This window comes from Pelmatolapia mariae, linkage group LG4, assembly GCF_036321145.2.
Source record: "Pelmatolapia mariae isolate MD_Pm_ZW linkage group LG4, Pm_UMD_F_2, whole genome shotgun sequence".
Taxonomy (NCBI): domain Eukaryota; kingdom Metazoa; phylum Chordata; class Actinopteri; order Cichliformes; family Cichlidae; genus Pelmatolapia; species Pelmatolapia mariae.
In genome coordinates, this window is record NC_086230.1 from 31780485 (window position 1) to 31805091 (window position 24607).

At 40.4% G+C, this 24607-nt stretch overlaps 1 protein-coding gene across 1 annotated transcript; it reads right to left on the bottom strand.

Annotated features, from left to right (window-relative positions):
- Positions 1-1896: 1896 nt before the first annotated feature.
- On the bottom strand, positions 1897-22690 carry LOC134626795 (myosin heavy chain, fast skeletal muscle-like). Its single transcript, XM_063472718.1, has 38 exons — positions 22487-22690; positions 20226-20369; positions 19997-20153; positions 19826-19853; positions 19605-19716; positions 19423-19515; positions 19208-19271; positions 18788-18886; positions 18606-18709; positions 18387-18525; positions 18190-18308; positions 15954-16103; positions 15714-15884; positions 15322-15631; positions 15122-15213; positions 14482-14569; positions 14272-14389; positions 14054-14177; positions 13839-13975; positions 13505-13760; positions 13179-13421; positions 12187-12363; positions 11965-12110; positions 11799-11889; positions 11311-11700; positions 8757-8883; positions 8558-8676; positions 8277-8473; positions 6798-6981; positions 6552-6717; positions 6337-6461; positions 5942-6250; positions 4849-5052; positions 4642-4767; positions 4383-4553; positions 2333-2437; positions 2136-2231; positions 1897-2049 (listed from the first exon to the last, which is right to left on the bottom strand). The coding sequence occupies exons 1-38, from the start codon at positions 22688-22690 to the stop codon at positions 1897-1899; spliced, it is 5838 nt and encodes a 1945-aa protein (XP_063328788.1).
- Positions 22691-24607: the final 1917 nt, after the last annotated feature.

Sequence of the window (24607 nt, forward strand, 5' to 3'; positions counted from 1 at the left end):
TCTTCCATTTAAAGCCACTGTGGGTATAATTTATGTATGAAGAAAAGAAGACTTAATTCTCAGATAAAGACCTAAAGTTGGTGGAGAACAAAATCAGAGATAAAAAGATGAAGCGGTGCTCAGTTACAGAGCAGTACCGCCATGATAACATGACAACGAGCAGCAGCATCCTGCCAGCAGCTCATATTTTAATAACTGAAAAATAAAAATTCTGTCTTTGGCTTCCTCCCACAGTCCAAAGACACACATTTAGTAAGGTTAGGTTAACAAATTTTCACGTCATGCACACAGTGACTTTAAACCTTAAGCGAGGCAGTTATCTTCTGTATTTGCTTAAATGTATTTGTGTTGTGTTATTGAATGTGTGTTGCCTCAATTATAATAAAATCCTTAATCTTAAAAAAGAGTGTCCATTAATACAAATGGCTATTGATGCATATGGAATAAAAACTGAGACCTTGTGATTGAATGGGTCGGAGCAAACATGAGACGAAGTAGGTTTGATTTTAAAATTGTTTAATGCTGCTCTAAAACTGAAGACAGACAAAAGGTAAGACCAGAGAAGAAGAAAAAAAAGAGGCTGTCACTGGGACAAAAAGGAAAGACTAGACGTGCTGGAAGTTCTGGATACTAAACATTTAGATGTTCTGTTAAAATGAGCTGCTTGGTGCAGATTAGCATCATGCTGCTGAAATTCTACAGGATGCTATTTGTGTCAAAATAACAAAAAGAAAAATCTAATTTTGTTCAATATTTCTATTTCTGTTCAGAATTTTACAGAAACATTTATTGCATGTTATCATTTGCCATCCTGAGAAGTTATAAAATAACTTATATATAAATTAAATCATTGCACTCTGGTTCACTTTTCTCACCAAAAATTATGAAACTGAAAAGTGACCCAGGAGCAAAATCTTGATCACTGATAGAAAGGTGGGAAAATTGTAACCAAATGCTTTGTAATTCATAAATGCATCTTCCAGCCTCCATTCTGCACACTTTCAATATTAATAGTTACTTACAGGCATTTCAAAGACAAGAGCAAATGTGCGCACATCCAAGCAAACTCTATTTATGTGCTAGACCAAAGAAACGATATGTTCCTACAAAACCGGGAAACATCTGCGGACTAGTTTGCTTTTAAGTTTCTGATCTGCAGTTACTGCCAGAGAAAAAACGCTGGTGTGTAAATGTTTTAAGAATGAAATTGGTACATGGAGCAAAACAGCATCAACACCTTTCCCCTTTTTTCTTTTATTTTGACACAAATTTATTATCCTAAATGTCTCTAAGTGGCATCTTATAAGCATCAAATGTGTAAAGTTAGAAGTGTATAAGTGTTAGTGTTGATTTATAATTAATGAAAGCATCTGCTGACCTTTAGAAAACAGGAGACCAGCGTCTTGTATTTTCATGCCAGCAATTAAATGAAGTGATGTTGATGTTATATAATCAATCCCACAGGTGTCCCCTTCAATTAAAGTCATTAACTTTGGAGCTGTGGTTGTGTGAGAAGTTATGTGTTAAATAAGTCGCTTAATTACTCTGAGACATAAATACTTCAAGCTAAAGCATCTAGAGAATTTATGCCACTCGTTAAGCCTTGTTTATTTTAATAGGTGTTAACATGCTATGATATTAATGTAAGAATCGATGAACTTTTATATATCTGCACTGGTGAAGTGCACTCTGCTACTCGCCCTGTCCCTCCTGGGCCTGGAAAACAAGCAAATTGATGCAAAAAACAATTAATTTTTCAACCATTTATAAGAAAACACATAGCTGTTACTTTCCAGAGTGCTTGCTTGTGTCATATTTCTGCCCTAAACCTAATATGGTGGGGAGTGCATGCCTGTTATTCTTTCAGAGGAACAGCTAAATACTCGTAGCTACAGTCTACATCGAATGCAGTACCTTCGAGCCTATTTCACGGCTCTTGGCTCTCATCTTGTTGGCCAGAGATTCGGCCATGTCAGCTCTCTCCTCAGCCTCTTCCAGCTCATGCTGAACCTTCCTGAATCTGGCCATGTGCACATTGGCCTGCTCCTCCTGGGGAACAATTGTTTTCAGTGTGATGGCACTCTGACACTTCACTGTATCTCTGAATATATTTGTGCCGACAGTGATTCACTCACAGCTTCTTCAGCTTGTCGCTTGTAGGCTTTCATCTTGCTCTGGAGTTTGTCCACCAAATCCTGCAGCCGAATGTTGTTTTTCTTGTCTTCCTCGGACTGAAAACACAAGATGAACATCTCTTACAAACAGGAGAGACAAGAAAAGACAAATATCCATTCTCATCCCTGTAAGTGCTAAAAACACCAGCTAACTTTACCTGATAGGTTAACTCTTTGATTTTCCTCTCATATTTTCGAACCCCTTTGATGGCCTCAGTGGAACGTTTTTGCTCGGCTTCAAGCTCGTTCTCCAGCTCGCGGACCTGGGGATGTCAGGAAGTAGATTTTAATGTTACAGTGAGGTTTCAGTTTTCTGTACAGTTTTCTGTAGGGCTTTGATTTAACTGAAAATGTGTAAACATGTTTACAACCAACTTTTACAGCACAGTTTTCATGTGAAAACGCGAAAGTGTTTCCACATTTGGTTTTTCATGTCAGGGCATAAAAAATGTAAATGAATTAAATACAACCTCAGGTGCACAGCAGCACGTAAAATATTACACCGTGTCATAGCTATCTAATGAAAACAAAGACACAATAATTCACATGATTCAGCAGCTTTTTCGCCCACTCTTCTTTAAAATGTTGCTTCAGTTCATTGAATTTTGCAGCACTGGTTCATGCACAGCTGTCTGCATCTTGTTCAGGTTGAGGTCTGGACTTCGGTCATTGCACCATTTTGATTCTTTTCTTTTTCAGCTGTTCTGTTGGAGATTTGCTGCTGCTGTGCTTGGATCATTGCCCTGTTTCATTAGGGCAACAAACTTCTGTTTATACAAACGTGTTGACTCTAGAACACTTTGGTATAAAGAGGAGTTCATGGTCACCTCAATGACTGCAAGGTGCCCAAATCAACAGCCTTCCACTCCCGTGCTGAAAGCTGCTATGAGGTGTTTGGTTTTGTGCACTATGGTCAAACATCTCAATTTTTTCACCTGTCCAAAGGACATTGTTCCAGAAGTCTTCTCGTTTGTTCAGCTGCACGTTTGTAAACCAAAACCATGCTGCCCTGCTCTTTTTAGACAGATGAGGGTTTCCCGTGGGAGCCCTTCCAGACAAATACAGTAACGAAAATGTAGCATGCTAACTGATGCCCATAGAGTCTGCAATAAAGCTCGTGGATTGCAAAGTCTGACTTTGGGGTAAATTTGTTGGGAAGGCTGGCAGCTCTGTCTTAAATGTTTTCCACTGGTGAATAATATTTTCTTTGTTTGGAAATGGTGTTATGACTCTTTTCAGACTCATGGGCAACAACAGTTACTTCTCTAAAATCATTACTGATGTCTTTCCTCCTTGGAACCTTGTTAACACATCTGAATCCTACAGACCAGCAAAATGCCAAAACTTCAGCTTTCACAGAGGTGCTTATTTTTTTTACTGATGACCAATAAATGACGTACATTTGATTACCAGCACCTGGCTGCTACTTTCCCCCTTAATTCCTATGGAAACAGTAAGGGCGTATTTAGTTTTTCACATACTGCTTCTGCATTTTAGATTATTTAATTAATTTTTAAATAAATACAGTGGAACCCCGACTTACGAATACCCCATTTAACGAAAAATTCAAGTTACGAAGGCACTTAACGGCAATATTTCTGCCCGTGTTACGGCAAAATGCCCACGTAACGAAATCCGCTGGCTCTGATTGGCTGAGCCCAGAATGCCTACAATGCCCACAATCAATGTGTGGGCATTGTAGGAATCATGTGACAACCCCCTTGGCTTTCGTACCTGCGCTTCGCTGTTCCACTTGAACGACGTATTGTTGTTGCAGTTAGCAATTAGCCTATAGCCTATCGTTCACTCAAAAGGCGCGATGGGTGCTTCGACTTAAGAAAATTTTCGACTTACGAAAGACCCTTGGAAACGAATTCATTTCATAAGTCGGGGTTCCACTGTACATGCATTACATAATCTGTTGTTGTTCATCTGTGGTTGTATTTGTGTCATTTTAAGACTTGCTAAGGACTTAGCGAAGATTATCTTACACACTCTTTAAAATGAAAAAAGGGTTGTTAGACCACCTACTGTACCACAAACCTGTTTCAGTTTAATTTTGTTATAAGAATACAAGTGGCTTGACATTTAGTAACTTGCATATTTTGATGCAGATTCTTATAAATTAACTTTGGAATTCTAAAAATAAAGCATGTTAATGGAATTTTTATTCCCACTGTTAAAATGTAATTTCATAGCCATACACACCCTGGCCTCCAATTTCTGAAGCTGCTTCTTTCCACCCTTCATGGCCAAGTTTTCGGCCTCATCCAATCGGTGCTGAAGGTCTTTCACCGTCACCTCCAGGTTCTTCTTCATCCTCTCCAGGTGAGCGCTGGTGTCCTGCTCTTTTTTCAGCTCCTCCGCCATCATGGCAGCCTAGAGACACCGAACCATGAGCACATCACATCTTTATTATAATCAGACGTGTGATAACTAAAATAAAAGCCCTGTAAGAGTGTCATACATCAGTAATGGCTTTCTTAGCCTTCTCCTCGGCGTTCCTGGCCTCTTGAACGGCTTCTTCTATTTCACAGTGAAGCTGAGTTACATCCGCCTCAAGCTTCTTCTTGGTGTTTAGAAGGCTTGTGTTCTGCAAAAGATAATTAAAAAAAGACTGTGACCTGTAAATTCTGCAGGTCAGAATGGGTTGTTGAACTGGTGAGCAGCCTACCTGAGAATGCAGAAGTCCCGCGCGCTCGCTGGCATCGATCAGTTCCTGTTCAGCCACTTTTCGACTGCGCTCCGTCTGCTCCACAGCAGCTCGAAGCTCTTCGATCTCGGCCTGCATCAAGGCCGTTCTGCGCTCCATCATGGCTACTTGTTCCTTCATATCCTCCTGTCCTCTCACAGATTCATCCAGGTGGATTTGGGCATCCTGGAAATGCATTCAGGTGAGCGTCCAGTTAATTTGTCTTTGCCCACCTGTGAGATCTCACTGACCAACACTTGTCTAACTTGAGCATCAGGTCACAATTTACAGTGTATGGAACAGCTTGGTCATCAGCTTGGTTATAACTTAAGCTAATTTAGCTTCCTATTCATATGAGGCAGGTTCCTATGTGAACTAAACTGAAATTCAGGTTCGGTAACATAAACATTTAGTGGCAGCAGCAGGTGTCTTTAAATCAAAAAAGCGATAACCAAAGGAGCTCGAGTGAAACCGTAGGAAACAAACAAGATGGAGAGACATTTCATGTTAACATTTGTATTTCATGTTAATCTGAGAAAGAATTATTTTGGACTTTTGTCACTTTTATTAGGTTTTGTTTGTATTAAAAGGTGACAGAGAGAGAGGGCAATGAAGATTCACGCAAAGGGTCTCGAATCGAATCTGGGTTTCTTCATTTGGCCTGCTCCACTGTTGAGCTAAAATTGTGCCCTGGTCTAATTTTTGGCTCTTCAAGCTTCAGCCACACAGGCCTAGAGACCCGTCGGCAACCTTCTGGAAACCTCCGGTTGCTAGGGATAAATGTTCATTCTCAGACTGGTTGGTGAGTGGCTGCTTGAGGTGAAACTGGTTGCTAAGAGGATGCTGCAGCAAAAATGTCCTTCTGATTGCTGCGGCTGCCTGTAGTTTGCATGGAACTTATATGCAAAGACTCGCCATTTACTCTCTAAACTCTGATCTTGTTACTCCACTCTTATCTTCCAAACCTGTCTCTATTTTGCTTATACAAACACGCTTTCAAGTATTCTTAAAGTTTTGGGTGAAAAAAAAACACCCCTTTTGTGAATGTTATAAAAGTATTAATGTGTGGTTGTACCTTGAGTTGCCCCTGTATGTTCCTCAGGTGTTTCTGAGCCTCGGCTGCCTGCCTGTTAGCATGGTTCAGCTGGATCTCCATCTCGTTCAGGTCTCCCTCCATCTTCTTCTTCACCCTCAGAGCGTCGTTCCTGCTGCGGACCTCGGCGTCCAGAGTGGCTTGCATGGACTCCAACACTCTCTGATAGTTCCTCTTCATCTGGTCGATCTCCTCGTCTTTCTCTGCTGATTTCCGGTCGACTTCAGCCTTCATCTGGTTCAGCTCCATTTGTACATGCAGGATCTTCGACTCCTCCTGCTCCAGGGAAGCCTTAAAAACATTTCGGTTGCGTTTCACACTGTAATGGTAAGAATGCAGTATTTTTCTGATTTTCCTCACTTCCTTTTGAGTTATACCTCAGCTTCTTCCAGCGCAGCCTGCATGTCATATTTCTCCGTTTCCACATGCTTCTTGAATTTGTCGAGCTCGTGAATCGTCTTTCCGCTCTCCCCAAGTTGTTCTGTTAAGTCTGAGATCTCCTCTGTGTGTTGGAAAATCAGAATTGCAAGAAATTTTCAAAAAAACTTTTTTAAAGTTGTTGAGCCACACAAAACATTCTGATCTGACTCACGCTGCAGGTTTTTATTCTCCCTCTTCACCGTCTCCAGATGATCCAATGCTTCCTCATAGGAGTTCTTCAGTTTGAAGAGCTCGGTGCTCAGAGATCGACTCTCTTTCTGAGTTCCCTCGAGCTCAGCCTGAGACTCCTCGTACTTCTGCTTCCACTCAGCTAGAATCTGAGCTCAGGGAGACATTCGCTGGTCAGAATTAATGCTGTAATATGTGTGTGATAATTAATATAATAAATACATAATACCTTGTCAAAGTTTCTCTGCTTCTTGTCTAGTGTAGCAGCTAAGCTGTTGGATCGTTCCACATCCACCATCAGGTCCTCCATTTCATTCTGAAGCCGTTGTTTAGTTTTCTCCAGAGAGGCGCACTTTGAGTTCACCGCCTCGATTTGTTCTTCAGCCTCTTGCAGACGCTGGGCAAGCTTTTTCCTGTCAGAAGTAAAACCACTTCACTTCAAATCAAAAAGAGTCTTAGTTTTTCTTTTGTGTGTTGTGTTGGTGTTTTAGGACGCATTTTTTCAGCCTTTATTTAACAAGGAAGCAAACTACTGGAGATTATGAGTGTCATCTGTGAGAGTGTCCTAGATATCACAAGGTTAGGCAGCATTAACTAAGAAACCAAAGCTCCCAGAGAAACTCCGGGTTCAAATCCAGGACCCTCCTCTGTGAGGTGGCAGAAAGTTGAACTCACAGATAAAGATGGGGAGAGGCCATCCAGTCATGAGCACGATATAATTCTTCCTCAGCACTTTTAACACCTCCATACTTTTGTCTCATGTAGACTAGACTCACTAACTTTACTGCAACCAATCAAATATTTGCAGCTGTTCCAAAATGCTGCAGCCCATACTTTACCTTAAAGCTCCAGTTTTAGTCTCACTCACTTCTCACCCTTTGTATTAAAATAGGTTTTCTTCTTTTTTTTTCTTTTAACTATTTTTTAATCTTTCTAATCCTTTACCTCAAGTGAAGGAGCGAAGTCAAATATTAATCCTAGCCTCGTATTTCTACAGGAATTGGCCCATCGGCTTGGTGAGGATAATGGAAAGTTTTATGGGGTCATGTATGATTTTTTTAACGTTTTGATTTTATTGTAATTTTCCATTTCTAATTGTAATATTTTACAGTGAAACACATCTAACAGGTCTTTCAGCCTTTTGCCTGAAAAATGATTGAAAACCACAATTAATCACATGAGAACATTTTAGAAAATCTGTCATAGATGGAGGAAACGTTACAGTAAGTGAAGTAATTTAGGTTTCTAAATTAGTTCAAATCTTTCTGTCTTTTTAAATAACTGGTCTTACCAGATAAGGTCCCGTGAGGTCAGAAGTGCCAGCTAGGACCTGAGTCCAGATTAACGCAGGGTTCATGTTTTTCTTTGGGTTGACAACCCGGAGCTTTGGAAGCTTGTGCCCCCTACATCATCCTCTTGCAGCAGTCTAACAGTCATATTTTTGTAGATTTAGTTACGCTGATTGTAGCTGACTGTAGATGCACTAACTCAACCCAGTTTTTTCCTTTCTTGTTATAAAGATGCATTAGAAGATTATTAGGAAATCACAGATGTGGAAAATTAAGTGTTGTGCTTTGTTGGAAGCAAAAATAAATTATGAATAGTAATGTGCAATTACTTGTTTACTCATTATTATATCAAAGTGCTTAAAACTGAGCGATATTTAGTCAAAGCCTGATGCACTGATCCGTTCTCGTTGTTTAATTACTTTGCCTCCTCGAGCTCTTCGGTGCGTTGGATGGCATCAGTCTCATATTTGTTCCTCCAGAGGGCTACCTCCGAGTTCGCCTTAGACAAACAGCGCTGCAGCTCGGCTTTGGCCTCCTGCTCCTCCTCGTACTGCTCCCGAAGGAGATCGCAGTCGTGACGAGCTGACTGCAGACTGTGAGCCAGGGCGTTTTTTGCCTGCAGAGGAACACATCAATATGAAACACCATGCGTGAAAAGAGTGAAGTAAACCAGCTGTTTGCAGGTGTGGATGCTGATTACCTTCGTTTCCTCTTCAATCAGTCGTTTCAACTCATCAATCTGTGTTGTGAATCCCTGTTTGCCTCTTGTCAGTTGGGAGATGAGACTTTCTCTCTCTTCCATTTGTCGGGATAATTCAGCTACAGCAGCCAAAGAAGAGAAGAACGCTTTTTAATCAAGGATCTGTCATTTTATTGACTCTAAAAAAAGGAGGAATTACCGTTCTCAGTCTGAAAGCGGGCTCTCTGATTGCTAAGGTCGGAGATTTGCCGCATGTTTTCATCGTTTTTAGTTTTCAGCTCCATGAGTTGATCTTCGAGTGAGCGACACATCTTCTCCAGGTTTACCTGTAAGAATATAAATGAACACAAATGAGATATTCAAGCTGTTAAATCTGTTCCTCTTCTCACACTAAAACTAATTAATAATAATAATAATAATAATAATAATATTAATGGATTGCATTTATATAGCGCTTTTCGAGACACTCAAAGCGCTTTACAATTCCACTATTAATTCACTCTCACATTCACACACTGGTGGAGGCAAACCACAGTTGTAGCCAGTGATGGGAATAACGGCGTTACAAGTAACGGCGTTATTAACGGCGTTACTTTTTCTCAGTAACGAGTAATCTAACTAATTACTATTTCTATCGTTACAACGCCGTTACCGTTACTAACAAGAAAATGCGGTGCGGTCGCGTTACTATTTTTCAGCAAACAGACGGTTGAAGCTGTGTTCAGCTTACCGCTCATTATATATGTTGCACGGAAGTAGCTGTAAGTAATCTGGGCGCTACAGCTTTAAGCAGCTGCGCGCTACAGCTTTAAACAGCTGCGCGCGCTCCCGCGGACGGCAATCACGATCACTTTTTGGCACAACACGTGGAGCTAAAGGGGCAAAACAATCGCACGAGTGCTGCTGTTTGACTGAGGAAGAATAAAGTAGTCGTGGTAAGCCAATCACATGACCACTTCAAGATGACAAAGCAAAAAGGTGATATATACCAGTTTTTTAAATTGTGTTGATAGACCACGTAAAACCATGATGTAGATCAGCGGTCCCCAACCCCGGGCCTCGGACCAGTACCGGTCCGTGAGTCGTTTGGTACCGGGCCGCGAGAGTTGAGGCTCGGGTGTGAAATGTATGGTTTTCAGGGTTTTTATCGGTTTTCAGCGTTATTTTGTTATCGTTTTTATCGTTAACACGGTTTTCCTGGGTCCTTTCACGTGTGTTATGAATAAATCTTCTTTTTTCGGTACCGGTACTAGTTTTATTTTGTTGTATTTATCCGCGACACCTTAAAGGCCGGTCCGTGAAAATATTGTCGGGCATAAACCGGTCTGTGGCGCAAAAAAGGTTGGGGACAGCTGATGTAGATGATAAACAATATATACCTGGCGTTTTTTCCTCAATAGTTTCGTCTCGTTTAACGTCTAAGGACAGCGCTAGCAAGCACTCTCTGCTTATGACCAAAAAAATAAAAAAACAAAACAAAAAAACGCCCTTTCGTGTTGGTGGAAAAATGCACCATGTCCACCAATCAAAAAATGATATGTCAACATGACATTTGGTTGTTTAGGAAGAGGGGGAAGTTTTAGGAGTGGCACGAGAGAGAGAGAGAGAAAGACAGCAGAAAAAGAGAGAGAGCGAGTATGTACATATTGAATGCAGAACAGCTGATTGTTATATAAATAGTTTGAAATAGTTATTGAAAAAAAAAGAGGGTAAAAGGTAAATAGCTGCAAGTAACTTTGTTTGTTGTGCATATGATTTTAAAATTGACAATTTATATTTGCATTTAAAGTTATGAAATATGATTCAATAAACATGTTTGTGATTGTTAAAAATATAACTTTTTCTACTCGGATGTTTTCTGTCTGATTTTAGATCAATTGTGTTAATACAGTATGTCAAAATGAAAACGTAACTGTAAATTCAGAAACGTGCGGTTGTGCTGAAAAGAATGATACCAAACAAGGCAAAGTAAATAGTTTGAAAGGTGAAGGTGAAATGTAGAGGTCTAATCAGAAGTGGTTAAAAATGGCCAATTATTACCTGGAGCCCAGAGGGTTAAACATTTTTTTTTTTTAAAGTAACGCAATAGTTACTTTTCAAGTAATTAATTACTTTTAGAAATTTGTAACTCAGTTACTTTTTTGAAGAAGTAACTAGTAACTATAATTAATTACTTTTTCAAAGTAACTTGCCCAACACTGGTTGTAGCCACAGCTGCCCTGGGGCAGACTGACAGAAGCGAGGCTGCCATATCACGCCATCGGCCCCTCTGGCAAACACCAGTAGGCGGTAGGTGAAGTGTCTTGCCCAAGGACACAACGACCAGGACAGACAGAGCTGGCAACCGGCAACCTTCGATCCCCAGTGGTTCAGTTTCCCCAGTGGTCCTGTCCACCTCCTGGGAAGATGAGCTTCCCAACCCCCTGAACCACGGTCGTCCCAAATTAAGATGGACTTATAATGTGCTTTATTATCTTCTTCATAAATATTCTTAAAAGCACAGTTTTAAATCAAGGTCAGGCTTCAGCGTGCCCTAAATGTTCTGTTTCAGGGAGGTTTTTTCTACTTTTCTTCTCCATATGACGTCGACAAGACTGAATATACCTAACATGATATTCTCAGAAGCTCCACCCACCTGCCATCCATCAGAGTGAAGCATAAGAATAAGAAGAATAAGCAAAATATCGTCAAAACTGTGGCTGAACTACTTGAGCAAAGCCTAAGGATGAAAAAGTGGAGTTCAGCAACATCACCTTTGCTTTTGCAACAGTTTCCATATTGCTGGCCAGATCATCAATCTCCATCTTCAGTTCACTCTTCTCCTTCTCCAGCTTCTGTTTGATTCGTTGGAGGTTGTCGATCTGCTCACCCAGCTCGGCCATGCTGTCCGCCTGCTTCTTGCGTAAAGCTGCCGTCGTGGCCTCATGGTGCAGCGTGGACTCCTCCAGGTCGCGCCGCAATTTGAGGAACTCAGCCTCATGCTTCTTGTTCATCTCGATCTGGGCGGCGGTGGCTCCTCCGGCCTCCTCCAGCCTCTCACTGATCTCATCGAGCTCCCTGGCGAGGTCAGACCTCTGCTTCTCGATCTTGGCTCTGACCGCCCGCTCGGCCTCAACTTCTTCCTCCAATTCTTCGATGCGAGCCTGAAAGCAGAAAAACACAACACACGGCATCACCAAGAGTTAAACAGGTCATTTCTAGCAGTGTTATTAATTTATGGTCTAACTGTGAACTTTATTACCTGGAGCTCCTTGATTTTCTTCTGGAGCTGGTTGTTTATAGCTTGCTCGTCCGAAATTTTGCTGAGCAGCTGGCTGTTTTCAAATTCCTTTCTGTGAAGACAAGAAGATATCAAGTATTTAATCAATTCATTTCCACTTGAACACAAAACCACTGCAAAAGCTTACTTCTTAATTTTCTCCTCAGCTTGTTGTTTGTCATTTTCCAGGTCCATGAGGGATTCCTGCGTCAGCTTCAGATCCCCCTCGAACTTCCGTTTAGCCCTTTCCAGGTCCATGCGGATCTTCTTTTCTTGCTCCAGTGAACCTTCAAGCTTTACAAGCAAATTGCACAAAATTAATTGAGATATTTAGCGACACCGGGGTCTGAAAGTAGTCACACCAGCTCACGTCATCCACTTGCTGCTCCAGCTTAGACTTGGCTTTGGTCAGAGTGTTGACTTTGTCCTCCTCTGCTTGAAGGTCATCCAGTGTTTGCTGATGAGCCTCTTGGAGAGCTTTCCTCTCCTTGCTGAGTTTGGTCATGTTTTCATCCTGACCAGCCAGCTCCTCCATTAGGTTTTTAACCTGCAATAGGTCATAGGTCACCGCTATGAACATCAGAGTACAAACAGAAAAGAATCCTAGAACACACAATGAGACTGAAACAGTAGATGGATTTTTGTCACATGACTCATAGAGGGTGAAGGACGGACATTAACTTCTTGGTCTAAAAAGTGAAGCCGTCACAGGTGCCTTAAACCTGCATTCTTTTAAATGGCCACCAGGGGGCGATATCTGTGAAACTACACTTCAGCTCTGTACTTTCCTGATGAGTTCCTATGTTCAGTCTTGCACTTTGAGTTATATTGAATAAAAGTCAAATATATATAATTTGGGTCATTGTATGCAAACTTTTTAAAACCCATTTTATCAGAACATGTTTTTTTCTTATTGTCTGAGTAGTCATTTTATGAATAAAGGTAAATATGTCTCACGAAATTAAAGTTATGTCTCTGTTCCCATTCTGCCGTTTTGGACTGAATCCGGCTGCAAACATGCAAATATTATCATTTAGCTCTTAGCAATCATGGTGTCTAAGTGCACAGAGCTGCAACAAGGCAGCCCCTTATTGTTTTTGGTAATCTTGATCTATATAAAAGCAGAAAAGGCAAGGTAAAAAGCATTTTACTGATACCACTCATGTATTTGTACAGATTGTTCAAAATAAATCCACAAACTTGAGGGTGTTTCTACATGAACTGCCATTAAGTTTGATCAGGTTTTCATATTTCACGTGAAAGTGTTCAACATAAAAAATGACAATGCTTCATGTAGAATAATTCACAGAAGATTTTTCCTGCCTATCACCAAAACTAAAATGTCCATTAAAAATCACAAACCTTGTTTTCGGTAGCATGTTTCTCCTTCTCAATTTTAGCCAGCGTAAGCTCCAGGTCATCTATGTCTTTTTTAAGCTCAGAACATTCGTCTTCGAGTTTCCGCTTCTTGGCGGTCAACTCTGCGTTCATCTCCTCTTCGTCCTCCAGCCTCTCTGACACCTCTTTGAGTTTGGCCTCCAGCTGAATTTTGCTTTTGATCAAACCTTCGCATCTCTCCTCTGCATCACAAAGATTTTCAGAGTCCTGAGAAAATGAAATGATATACCAGCATTAATAACGAGTGCGTGAACTCTGATTTGACTGACTGAATGTTATTTGACACTTACAGCTTGTACTTGCAGGAGGAGGTTATTTTTCTCCTGCATCAGAGAAACCATTTTCTCTTCGAGCTCCTTTCTCTTGGCCTCTGACTTTGCCAGATCGTCTTTACACTTGATGAAGTCTTCTTTCATTGTTGCCATCTCCTTTTCAGTTGCTGCGCTTTTTAGAAGTGGCTTTATTTTAAAGAACAGCTTCATCCATGGCCAGTGTTTGACATTCATGAACGAGCGCAGGTTATACTGGAGAATCCAAATGCAGTCTCTGAAAAACATACAGTTTTTATTCCCTGCAGTGGTTGTTTTTTAGGATTACTGAGGAGTATTTGTAATGATGGGCCACCTTTGTGCGATTAAATTGGAGAATTCTTTTCTCATCAGATAGCCACGACACAGAGCTTGAGTCTGGGTCACAAGAGAGGCCAGCTTTTCATCTCGCAGCTCCTCTAGAGTGCCGAGTAAGCCAGCTTTAAAGAACACCTGCAAACAATATGGCGTATGAACAGATCAGTTTGTACCTAAAAGCTTTTAGAACGTCACAACACTCTGGACAAATACCTTTGTGATACCAAACCGGTACTGTGTGTGGTCAATGTCAATCGAACCAAGAAGCTTCTCAGAAGCCTTCTTTCCATCGATGAACTGTCCCTCTGGGATGGCACTGGCATTCAGGATTCTGTATCTGTTGGATGTGGATAAATGGGAGCAATCATAAACGCTAATGATTTAGTTAAATGCTCATTATTAGCTGTTTTTGAATTGTAATCAGTGCCAACCGCTGCTTAAAATCGGCATAAAGGATCCTGCTGGGGAATCCTTTCCTGCAGATCCTGATGCCCTCCAGTACACCGTTACAGCGCAGCTGGTGAATGACCAAGTGGTTGTCCATGACACCTGCAGTGAAGTTGACACAACAGATTATAATAATAATCAGGTAATAATTTGTATTATTTTTGTCTTAAATAAGTGTTTTCTTTCATGTGTACCTGGTTTTTTAATCTCATTTGGAATCAAGCATCTGACAAAGTGAGGATGTGTGCTCCTCAAGTTGGTCATTAGCTTTCCGAGATTTTCCTGCAGAAGAACAATTACCAGATCTCTGATGTTATCACACATTTAGAATAAAGGTGCAAATAATCCAAAATCAGTTCAGTTTAGCATTCACACCGGGCACACATAACTTGGAAAATTAGACTATCAAAAGGAATCGCAGACTCGTCCTCTTGGGAAATGAGGTCAAATTTGAAGGTCCTTGACATCCAAAAAGAGACTATAAAACTTGTCAAAAGGCCAACATTTGTCAAGTGGAGTGATGTCAGCGACCTGACCTGATCTGACCTGAACATAAATGTGCAACATCTTTTTGAGCAGATTTGATCAATGAGCAGTTTTTATTTTTTGGTTTTACTGAAAACAAAGGTTAGGGATACCCCATCCATTAGACCAACAACTTCAAAAACAACAACTGAAGTAAACACGAGGAGGCTTTGCCACGATTATGGACACAAATTTCTCTAAGACCAACCCAACAAGTCATTAGTATTCAAATTGTGTTGCTTACTGGAGGATCACCACCCCTAAAAATCAAAACAGTGAAAGTTAACTTTCCACAGATCACTTCTGTACCCTGAAAACAGCAGACACTGTCTGAAATGAGCCTCCCTTCTTCTTTCCTCCCTTCTTTCCACCTTTGCCTCCTCCAGCATCACCACCTGATTCTGCAAAGAAGGAACAGAAATATTAGTTTGCATGTCTAAGGTTTGAAGTTCCCACTGATTTTCAGATTCAGGAAGTTTATTTCTGTGTGTGAGATAGATATAATGCACCTGCTTCTGCACTGGAAAAAGAGGCATACAAGTACGACAACAGTTTCATTGACGACTTCTGGTACAGCTGCACCACTGACTCGTTCAGTGGGTCTTTGTTCTTCTCCAACCAGCCGCTAATGTTGTAATCCACGGTGCCGGCATAGTGCACCAAGGAAAAGTGCGCCTCAGGTTTGCCTTTGACAACCTTTGGTTTCTGGAAAGCACTTGTTTTGCCAAGATGCTGGTCATAGAGTTTGTTCTTAAAAGAAGCATCTGAGGCCTTGGGGAACATGCACTCCTCTTCAAGGATAGAGAAGATGCCCATTGGCTGTTGAATACATAATGGAAACAAATGAGATACGGTGTCCAAAATGAGATCTGATGCATTTATATCAGAATGTTTATCCCACCTTTTCAATGAGCTCAATGCAGGCTGCCAGGTCCATACCAAAGTCAATAAACTCCCAGTCGATTCCCTCCTTTTTGTATTCTTCTTGTTCCAGCACGAACATGTGATGGTTGAAAAACTGTTGCAGCTTCTCGTTGGTGAAGTTAATGCAGAGTTGCTCCATGCTGTTGAACTACAACAAGAACCCAGAATTCAACAAATAGGAAAGAGAGTATATTTGACTGCGAGAGTCGAAACTTACATCAAATATCTCAAATCCAGCGATGTCCAACACGCCAATGAAGAACTGCCTTGGCTGCTTTGTGTCCAACATCTCATTGATCCGAATGACCATCCATAAGAACATCTTCTCATAGACAGATTTGGCCAGAGCACTGACTGCATTGGCGACCTTTTTAATGATACAAAGTAGGTAAGAAAATACTGTGTGGGAAAAACAAAAAATACAATTACAGATAGCTAAAGGCTGTAAAGGAAAGTATACCAAGGTAATCTGGGCTTCTTGCACTTTATCCAGTCTACAATACTGTTCAGGCTAGTTAGCCAGTTCATTAAGGTGACACTGACATCAGTGCAGGGTGATTTTGTACACACACAAAAAAGAAACATCACTATTGTTGGTTTTAAGGAATCCTCTTGTACTCCTAACTCATAATAAACCCACTAAATTAGTGTTAGTATTAATTTGACCCGACTCAATGAAAATCAGTTGAGTTAACCTGCAAAAATACAATATTTCACTGAAATAACACAAATGACTTAAGTAAACCCAAACTGTTTCTTTAGAGTTCCTTAATACATTTGTGTGGAACCACTTTTTAAAGTAAATCCCCCCCAAAATTTTTTGAGTGTAGTTTTTGCCAGATGATACATTTTTCTTTGTCTGCTAATTACACAAGAACATAGTCTAAGAGCTGTTAGCTCTGTCACACTAGAGGAAACCAAATAGGTGGGCAACCTCCTGTTGACTAGGAAACGTCAGTAGTTGCCCAGTGACTGTATTGGTGAAAGTTTGGAAATGGTTGACAAATTCATAAAAGCAGACAGGCTGGCAAATGTTTCAATCAGTCTGAGTCAATGTGCACCAATGAGTGCAACTCGTCTTCAATGTGTCTCTTAAAAGCAATATTGGACCAACTGACTGTATTATGGTTATATTCCCATTTGCAGTTACATATCTGTCCTGCAGCAACTGTGTCACTGTGTATGGAAGAGCTTCTGTTTCAGGACTATGATGTTCTGGCTTGACTATAAATAATAGTTTATGTGTATGTAGACAACAACAGATTTGATATTTTTGCACATTTATCATAGTTAATTATCAAATTACCACAAACAGCTTGCATAAAAATTACAAGCTGATATTCAATCACACACTGATTTGTCTTACTGCCATTTTAAATTCATTATACAAGGTTGCAATAATTTTGTGCAGCAGTCTCCAGCCACCTTTTAGCAAAACTGTATGATTGGGGAGAACATTACACAACATCACTTTATGACATTTTAATACATGGCAATGACATCATTGTGGCTGGACTTTAAAGGAATTGTTTATATGGTCTGAAAGAAGCTTATTTTGAGTTCCTTTATAAGGACTCAGTCTTTAACAGGTGCTGATTGACTTAAATGTCAGACTCGGAAAGCAGTTCTGCTGGAGCAAAGACCAATTAATGTTGTTTTTGATGGGACTTTGAGACTTTTTACTTTAGTAAATTGGCATCCAACTACAGTCCATCTCACCTGCGCTTCTCTTCTTTTCTTGCTATTTTGCATGTATATAGAAAGGTGCCCAAGCAAACAAATGCAGGAAGATTATGCCTACAAAAAAGCTGTATTTTGTCTAAGCCCTTGAATCCGCATTATGTATTTCTTACACAGAGAAATGTGAGTCCTTGACAGCCTAGTTAGTACAACTGTTGCAATTATTAGTTGCTATTTATCTTAGACTGGAAAAAGTTATCAGTATTTTTAATTCCACCTGGGGGCCTAACAAGTGAGGCAGACAACTCTATCTGCCAAAACAAATGTAAAATCCAAAGAGATTTTATTAAGCTCTGAAGCTTATCCCTGATTCAGCAAAGTAGTGGAAATGAACTTCACAGGGATGATCAAACACCAAATCTCCCTGATTAGGTGGAATAATGGGAACCAGTGAACATGTTACCAGCACCTAACAGGATTCATCAAATTAAAGTCCATTAGAAATCTTTGTACTGTGAGCTTTACATACTTTTAATTTTCTATTTTATTTTTGTCATTGGGTTTTATCTTGGAGTCCTTGGAGATGACAGTTCTTATGAAACATTCATGCCCTTCACACAGATCTGACTCTGATCACAGGATTTGTTTTCCTGCTGATGTGAGAAGGATAGCGACAACACTTCTCTTTGCATCATTCCCTCCCCTCTGGTGCAATAATTTAAACTATCAGTCCAAGCTATCGCGCTTTAAGAGTCTTTATGCTGTTACTGTACCTGAGGGACTGTCTGACCTTTGGTGACATATTCATTCCCCACCTTCACTCTGGGGTAGCAGAGTCCTTTCAGCAGGTCAGCAGAGTTCAGCCCCATGAGGAAGGCGACTTTGTCTGCCACTGAGAGACAAAAGGACTTCTTTGACATAAAGACATCCATGGTGTGTTTATTGATAATGAAAAGGCAGAAGGACTCACCCTCAGTGCCATCGGGCTCGGCCTGCTCCTCACGCTGCTTCTGCTTGAACTTCATGTTCCCATAATGCATCACAGCGCCAGTCAGTTTGTAGATGGAGACTTTTTCTTCACTGCTGAAGCCCAGGATGTCAATGGCAGTCTGTGAAACATGACAAATAATGAGCTAAAGTTTAAATTTGTATGTCATTGCAAATGATTAGAACTGCAGAGCTGACTCACGTCCGTGGCCACCAGCTCTTCTTTGTCATTGATGCTGGCCACAGAAATCTGCCCCTGACTGATCATGGGGAAGTCATACGGGTTTGTTGTTATGAGGAGCATTTCTGAGGAGAAACAGAACATTTCTTATAAAAATGTCCTAAAGTTAAATCATGCTTTAAGACCTAATATGCTCACATTACCTATAAGCTCTGGCTTGTGCCCGGTCAGTATCTGATAGAAGATGTGGTAGCTCCTCTCTTCAGACAGCTGGAAAGTCACTCTTGACTTTTCCAGCAGATCTACATGGATTTACAGGAAATAATTAACAATCCCAACCATCTAGTATATGTTGTTTAGATAGCATGTACATATGTTTGCAACTCATTTAACTGTTGCAGATCATTTAACTGTTCCTCAAATGAAATCTTTTTTGGGGGTTTTTCCTTTGTTTTATTATATTTTGACTTCTTTAAACGACCTTAAGTCATTGTAAACCTATGCAGGTTTTTATGGTTTTGTCTATTGTGTTACGCACATTGAGATTGCATGTAATTAAATGTGCTATATAAGTAAAATTGCCATTACATGAGGATGAATCAATTACGTAAAAGCAAACTTACAAGTTTCTATATCAGCAGAAGACAGTTTTCCTGTAGTTCCGAAGTGAATTCTGATAAATTTGCCCTGTAAAAATATAAAGTCTGTGAAAACCCTCAAGGAAAACATAATACAAATGTCACCCATTGGATTTATACCCACCAAAACCCACCAAACAATTAAATTACACATCTTTCACTATTTGGTTAACAATTTGTTTTCTGATTTAAAAACGTACAAATCTTGAGGAGTTATCGTTCCTCACAGTCTTGGCATTCCCAAAGGCTTCCAGCAGGGGATTCGCTGAAATGATTTGATCTTCCAGCGTCCCCTGAAAAACAAGACCAGCACCACGTTTGGGATTTGGTATTAAATCCAGGCTTCGGATCATGAGCTGGATTCTTGTCTCACTATCACTACCTGGATTTTTCCAGTAGAGTGATCCTTCTTGTCACCACTGGACACTGCGATTGTCGCAAAGTACTGGATGACACGCTTGGTGTTGACGGTCTTTCCTGCACCAGATTCTCCACTGTGAAGACAGAATATAATACAATACTTGAAGTCGGTCAATAAAAGCACTTCATTTTGTAATATTTTGGAATATGAGGCTCGTTTTTAGCTTCCATGCTCAGACTCACGTAATCAGGACAGACTGGTTCTCACGATCTGTTGGGGAGAACATGGATATAGTAGAAAATAAATAAATATAGTTGTACTTCAGTACAAATTTGTACAAAACAGCCATGTGAACTGCTGGTTTGTCTTTAATATTCTTCTAAAAGCTCACAAAAAGTCTTTCTCTTTCTCACCTGTAAGCATATTTTGATATGCATTATCAGAAACCGAGAAAATGTGTGGCGGGGCCTCCATGCGCTTTTTCCCCCTGTAGGCTGCCACCACCTGTGGGTCATAAACTGGCAGCCACTTGTAAGGGTTCACAGTGACACAGAAGAGCCCAGAGTAGGTCTGCAGAGGAGAATATAAGTGGGACAAATCAGCGAGTCATATAGAGAGACGAGAATGTCGTTTATTACTTACATAAATCATCCACGCTGCATAACGATCTTTGAGGTTAAACAGCACAGAGGGCTCGTTGAGGTGCGTCATCATGGCCATGTCCTCGATCTTGTCGTACTTTGGGGGATTCATGGGAAGACAATCTTCGTCCTTAACTGTTACAATCTGTAAGAGTGGATGGAGAAGAGAAAAGGAAAGAGGAGTGATGAGATTCAGCACAATATAAAACTCAAAGAATCAGAAAAGCAAAATATTTTATTTTATTAGCTGCTACTGAGCTGGACTTCGTTTGCTTCTGTTGTAGTTGTGTTTTGATTGTATGTGATTATATCCGGAAAAATCTCCAAAGTTATTCTTGTGCTATTAGTCTGTAAGGTTCATTATGTTCTAATTTTTAACAAATGATATCTCTCAGTGGGCACACATGGCATAAACTACCTCTGCCTGGTGTGTTTATGCTCTGACACAGTGGAAAAACCACCCAAAGGAGACGGCTAGATCATTTGTTAAATGTGATTAAAATTTGGTATCATGTGAGAAAAAACTTCAAAGAAAAAGATTCTCTTATAACCTGGAAGAGCAGAAGAGCATTTCTGCTTTAGGTTTATCATCTAAATGCGCGTTTTCCTTTTCACTCTGAACAGGACATTATTTCTTTAAATATCTGCAGCTGAGAAGTTTTGTAGAAGCACAAAATGAACTTGGAAGACCCCGTTTTGTGTTTGCAATGACAACAAAGGACAGTTCAAACTAAAGTCTCAGCAGAAGATTGGAAATCAGATGGCGATAGTTGCTGAAAGATGAAAACATTTTTAAAGAAGATCTAACAAAACTGAAGGACAGAAGGACACAGCATAAAAATCAACAAACATTAAGGAACCTTCAATGTTTTTTAAGTGCCAAAAAGATAATGACACTATTTTGGGGAAAATGCTCATAGACAAAATGTTACACACTGGATAAGACAAATAATTTCAAACTCTCCACTAAAAAAAATGACATTTCTTTAGCTTTACGTATATGTATGTTTATGTAGTAGAAGTATACATATTGGCACATTTGGATTTACATGTTGCTGGTTTGTTCATCTTTGATCTTAACCTTTTTCAGAATTGGGCTAAGTGGTACTGACCTTTGGGAACCTCCTCACTCCAACCCTTTCGCTACCCTTACCCCTCCATCTTTGCTCTATCTCTAGAAGTTTTGACCTTTCTTTACTATTGTCTCCCTCCTTCCCCTGCAGGAGTGATGGAGGGAGATGAGGATGCGTGATACACTGAATCTGGCACAGTTGTAGATGTCAGTGCAGTTGCATTGCCCACGTCTATCCGTGCACCCTTTTCTCTCTTCTGTTATTTCTTTTCCTTCTTCTCGCTTTCTCTCTCCTCTAACTGCTTTGGTGGAGCAACACATGGCGCAGAGGGCTTGATAAGTGACATGCACGCTGGCCCGTGCATTGACTTGGTCTTTGTGCTCCAAAACAAATTGTCTGATGGACTGTTGGGAGGGTCATTGAAATAACTTCAGTGACCCTTCCTGAGACAGGAAGAGACTGAACAGGCTGATCTGGAGGGCCAGCCCTGTTCTAGGATGCCCTCTGGACCCAGTGGAGGTGGTGAGTGACAGGAGAATGGTGGCTAAGTTGTCATCCCTGTTGGACAACATCTCCCACCCCATGCAGGAGACTGTGACAGCACTGAGCAGCTCCTTTAGTGGCAGGCTGCGGCACCCACGATGTGGGACGGAGAGATTTTGGAGGTCTTTCCTTCTAACTTCTGTCAGACGCCACAATAAAGACTTTACAGATGACCACACATGCGCAGACAGACACACACACACATCCAATACACCATGGTAGCCTTCGCCTAGTCTCGCTGATGTGCAATATTACCAAGTGCAATTTTTCTGATACAACATAGTATTTGATTCTGTTTTGTACAGTATGTTATTCTATTTTATCTCATTCTATTCTATAGATTCTTAATTTTTGCTGCTCTTAACTTTGTACTCTCCACTTTCTGCCGTGACCAAAAAACTTTGCACGAGTGCGACTAATAAAGGTTTATCTTATCTTAAAACCCTAACCCTGGCCCTGGACTACCAGACTATGTAATTTCTCTTCTTACTCAGTTGTTCTCCAAAGTCTTGGCAATCAGGAAACAAGGAAAACAGTATTTATTGCTGACACACAAAGACTAATTTTGGCCTTTTCCAAAAAAAAGACTTCATGGATTAATGTTAGAGTTGCTACGTACGATGACGCCGCTTGCACAGATATTCACCTCATCAGCTTCGGTCTTCACGGTGACTTGGCCACCTTCTCTGCTCTGGACGACACCTTTGATGTACAGCTCCTTGGGTTCGGGCACGAAGCAGGCTGTTCTGGCATCAAACGGACGGTTCTGAGCCTCAATTCGCTCTTTCTCAGGTTTCCGGAGATAGATGGCTGCCGGCCCGTACTGGGCCATCTCAGCATCGCTGCTCATGATGATATCTGAATTTTAAAAAAAAAAAAAGGAACGTCAGGAAATTAAAAATAGTTTGCGGGAGAATGACTGTATTTTCTCTACCCACCAGCTATCTAGACCCAGTTAAAAATGACAGGGCTACAAGTGATTAAAAAAACAAACGCAGTCCTGAGTCAGCACTGTTGACAGGGACCAGAAGAGTAGATGGATGGTGTTCCAGCAGGAGGTTGAAACTCCTTTTATCGAGATGCTGCTGAAGCAAACCGGATGCTCCAAACTTGGCAATGTCACTCTGTCCAAATGTCAATCTCTCTGCATTATCGATCTCTGCTTGACACTTAAATATGGCACAGGATCTCGCTGTGGTAAGAAGAACATGTCAGCAGCAGCAGCAGGTGATGATCCTCAAGAACTATTTTTACATGCCTTCCATACTGTCGAGGCCTGTCTCGGCTCCATCTGCAGGACGCGCGTCACATTTAACGCATGATGAATCTATTAATCGGGTTATTCAGCGTGACAGCTTTGATTTGGAGTGGGAGAATTTGTCATTGTATTTATTAATGGGCATAAACCGGACATAAACATTGTCTGCATGATTGTGACTTTCACGTTCATACTGGACTCAAGGACCAGCTGCTCATTCACCTCCAAAGCACCTTGTTTGGATTAACTTGCTTAAAGTCAAGAGAGATTAAAGAACACCGTTATTTCTCCTTTTATCATATTTCCTCACATTCAATTCTTTTAAAGTACAGTCCATGCATGTGCATCAAAGAAGTGTAATCTATGATCTCAGTAGCATTGACCATCACATCACTATATCTTCAGTGTAAGACTAGCAAATACTGATATATTCTAGCAAAAGGTCAAAAATATGGCTTTCTAAATGGTATATTATCTATTTTCCAATCTTTTGCACTCTATCAAATTTACATGTGCCATTAATACATAGAAAATACTTTTCAAAGGTTATCATGTCATTCTTGTCATGCCTGTTCAATGTTGTCACTTTGCATTCCAAAAACGTTTTATTTATACCAGTGTGCTTTTGCATACTAGAGAACTGCAGAGCTAGGCGGGTTAATGCTTGTTATTTTTTATGCACTAAATATAAGTTTATCGAGCATCACCTGATAGAAAAAAACAGCTTATAATTAAAGAAAAAGTCAAACAAAAATGCAATTAATAACCCAGAGACAATTATTATTGATTAATAATTAATAATAATTATCACATGAGTTCTACATTTAAATTATTTTTGTATATACCTTAATACAAACATATTGGCAGGCATTGGTTTCTGGGTCTAACTCATTGGCACTGTGCTTTATGCTTAAATTATTCACATTTAGATGCTTCTTGGCCTAGATGACTCCTAAAGTTGGTGACAGTCAGCCACCTTGGGGGAACGTGTCTGGTTTGTCTGCTTTGATTACAAGTTAACACATAACAGAGTTCAGCTAGTGCCTCACTGAAGGCCGTGTGAACATCACAGGCGTATGGAAATACACGGTGACCGCTTTGTGCCACATTTAGACTAAGCATGGGAGAGTGTCTGTAATTTAATATGTCATCATATTAGAGGGAGAAGTGCACGGGAGCAGGTGTGAACAGCAGCTTGTCAGCTTGAAAATATATCACATCTACTCTTACGGTCCAGAAGAATGTATGTTTACAGGCTTTGTAATAATAACAATAATAGCAAATTAAATTAACTGAAGTGTCAAATATGAACACATAAATCTGATAAACAGTCAGCTTTGTCTTATATAATTTAAATGAGACATTTTTCTTGATTCATATTTATGGTGAGATGTTGCATTTTACTCTCCAGAAAGAGCCCATTTTGATTTTTAATACATAATAGGACCTAACAGTGGGTCCAAGGATCTCATCCTGATACCTGATGGCAGTGAAGGTGCTGTTGGAAGG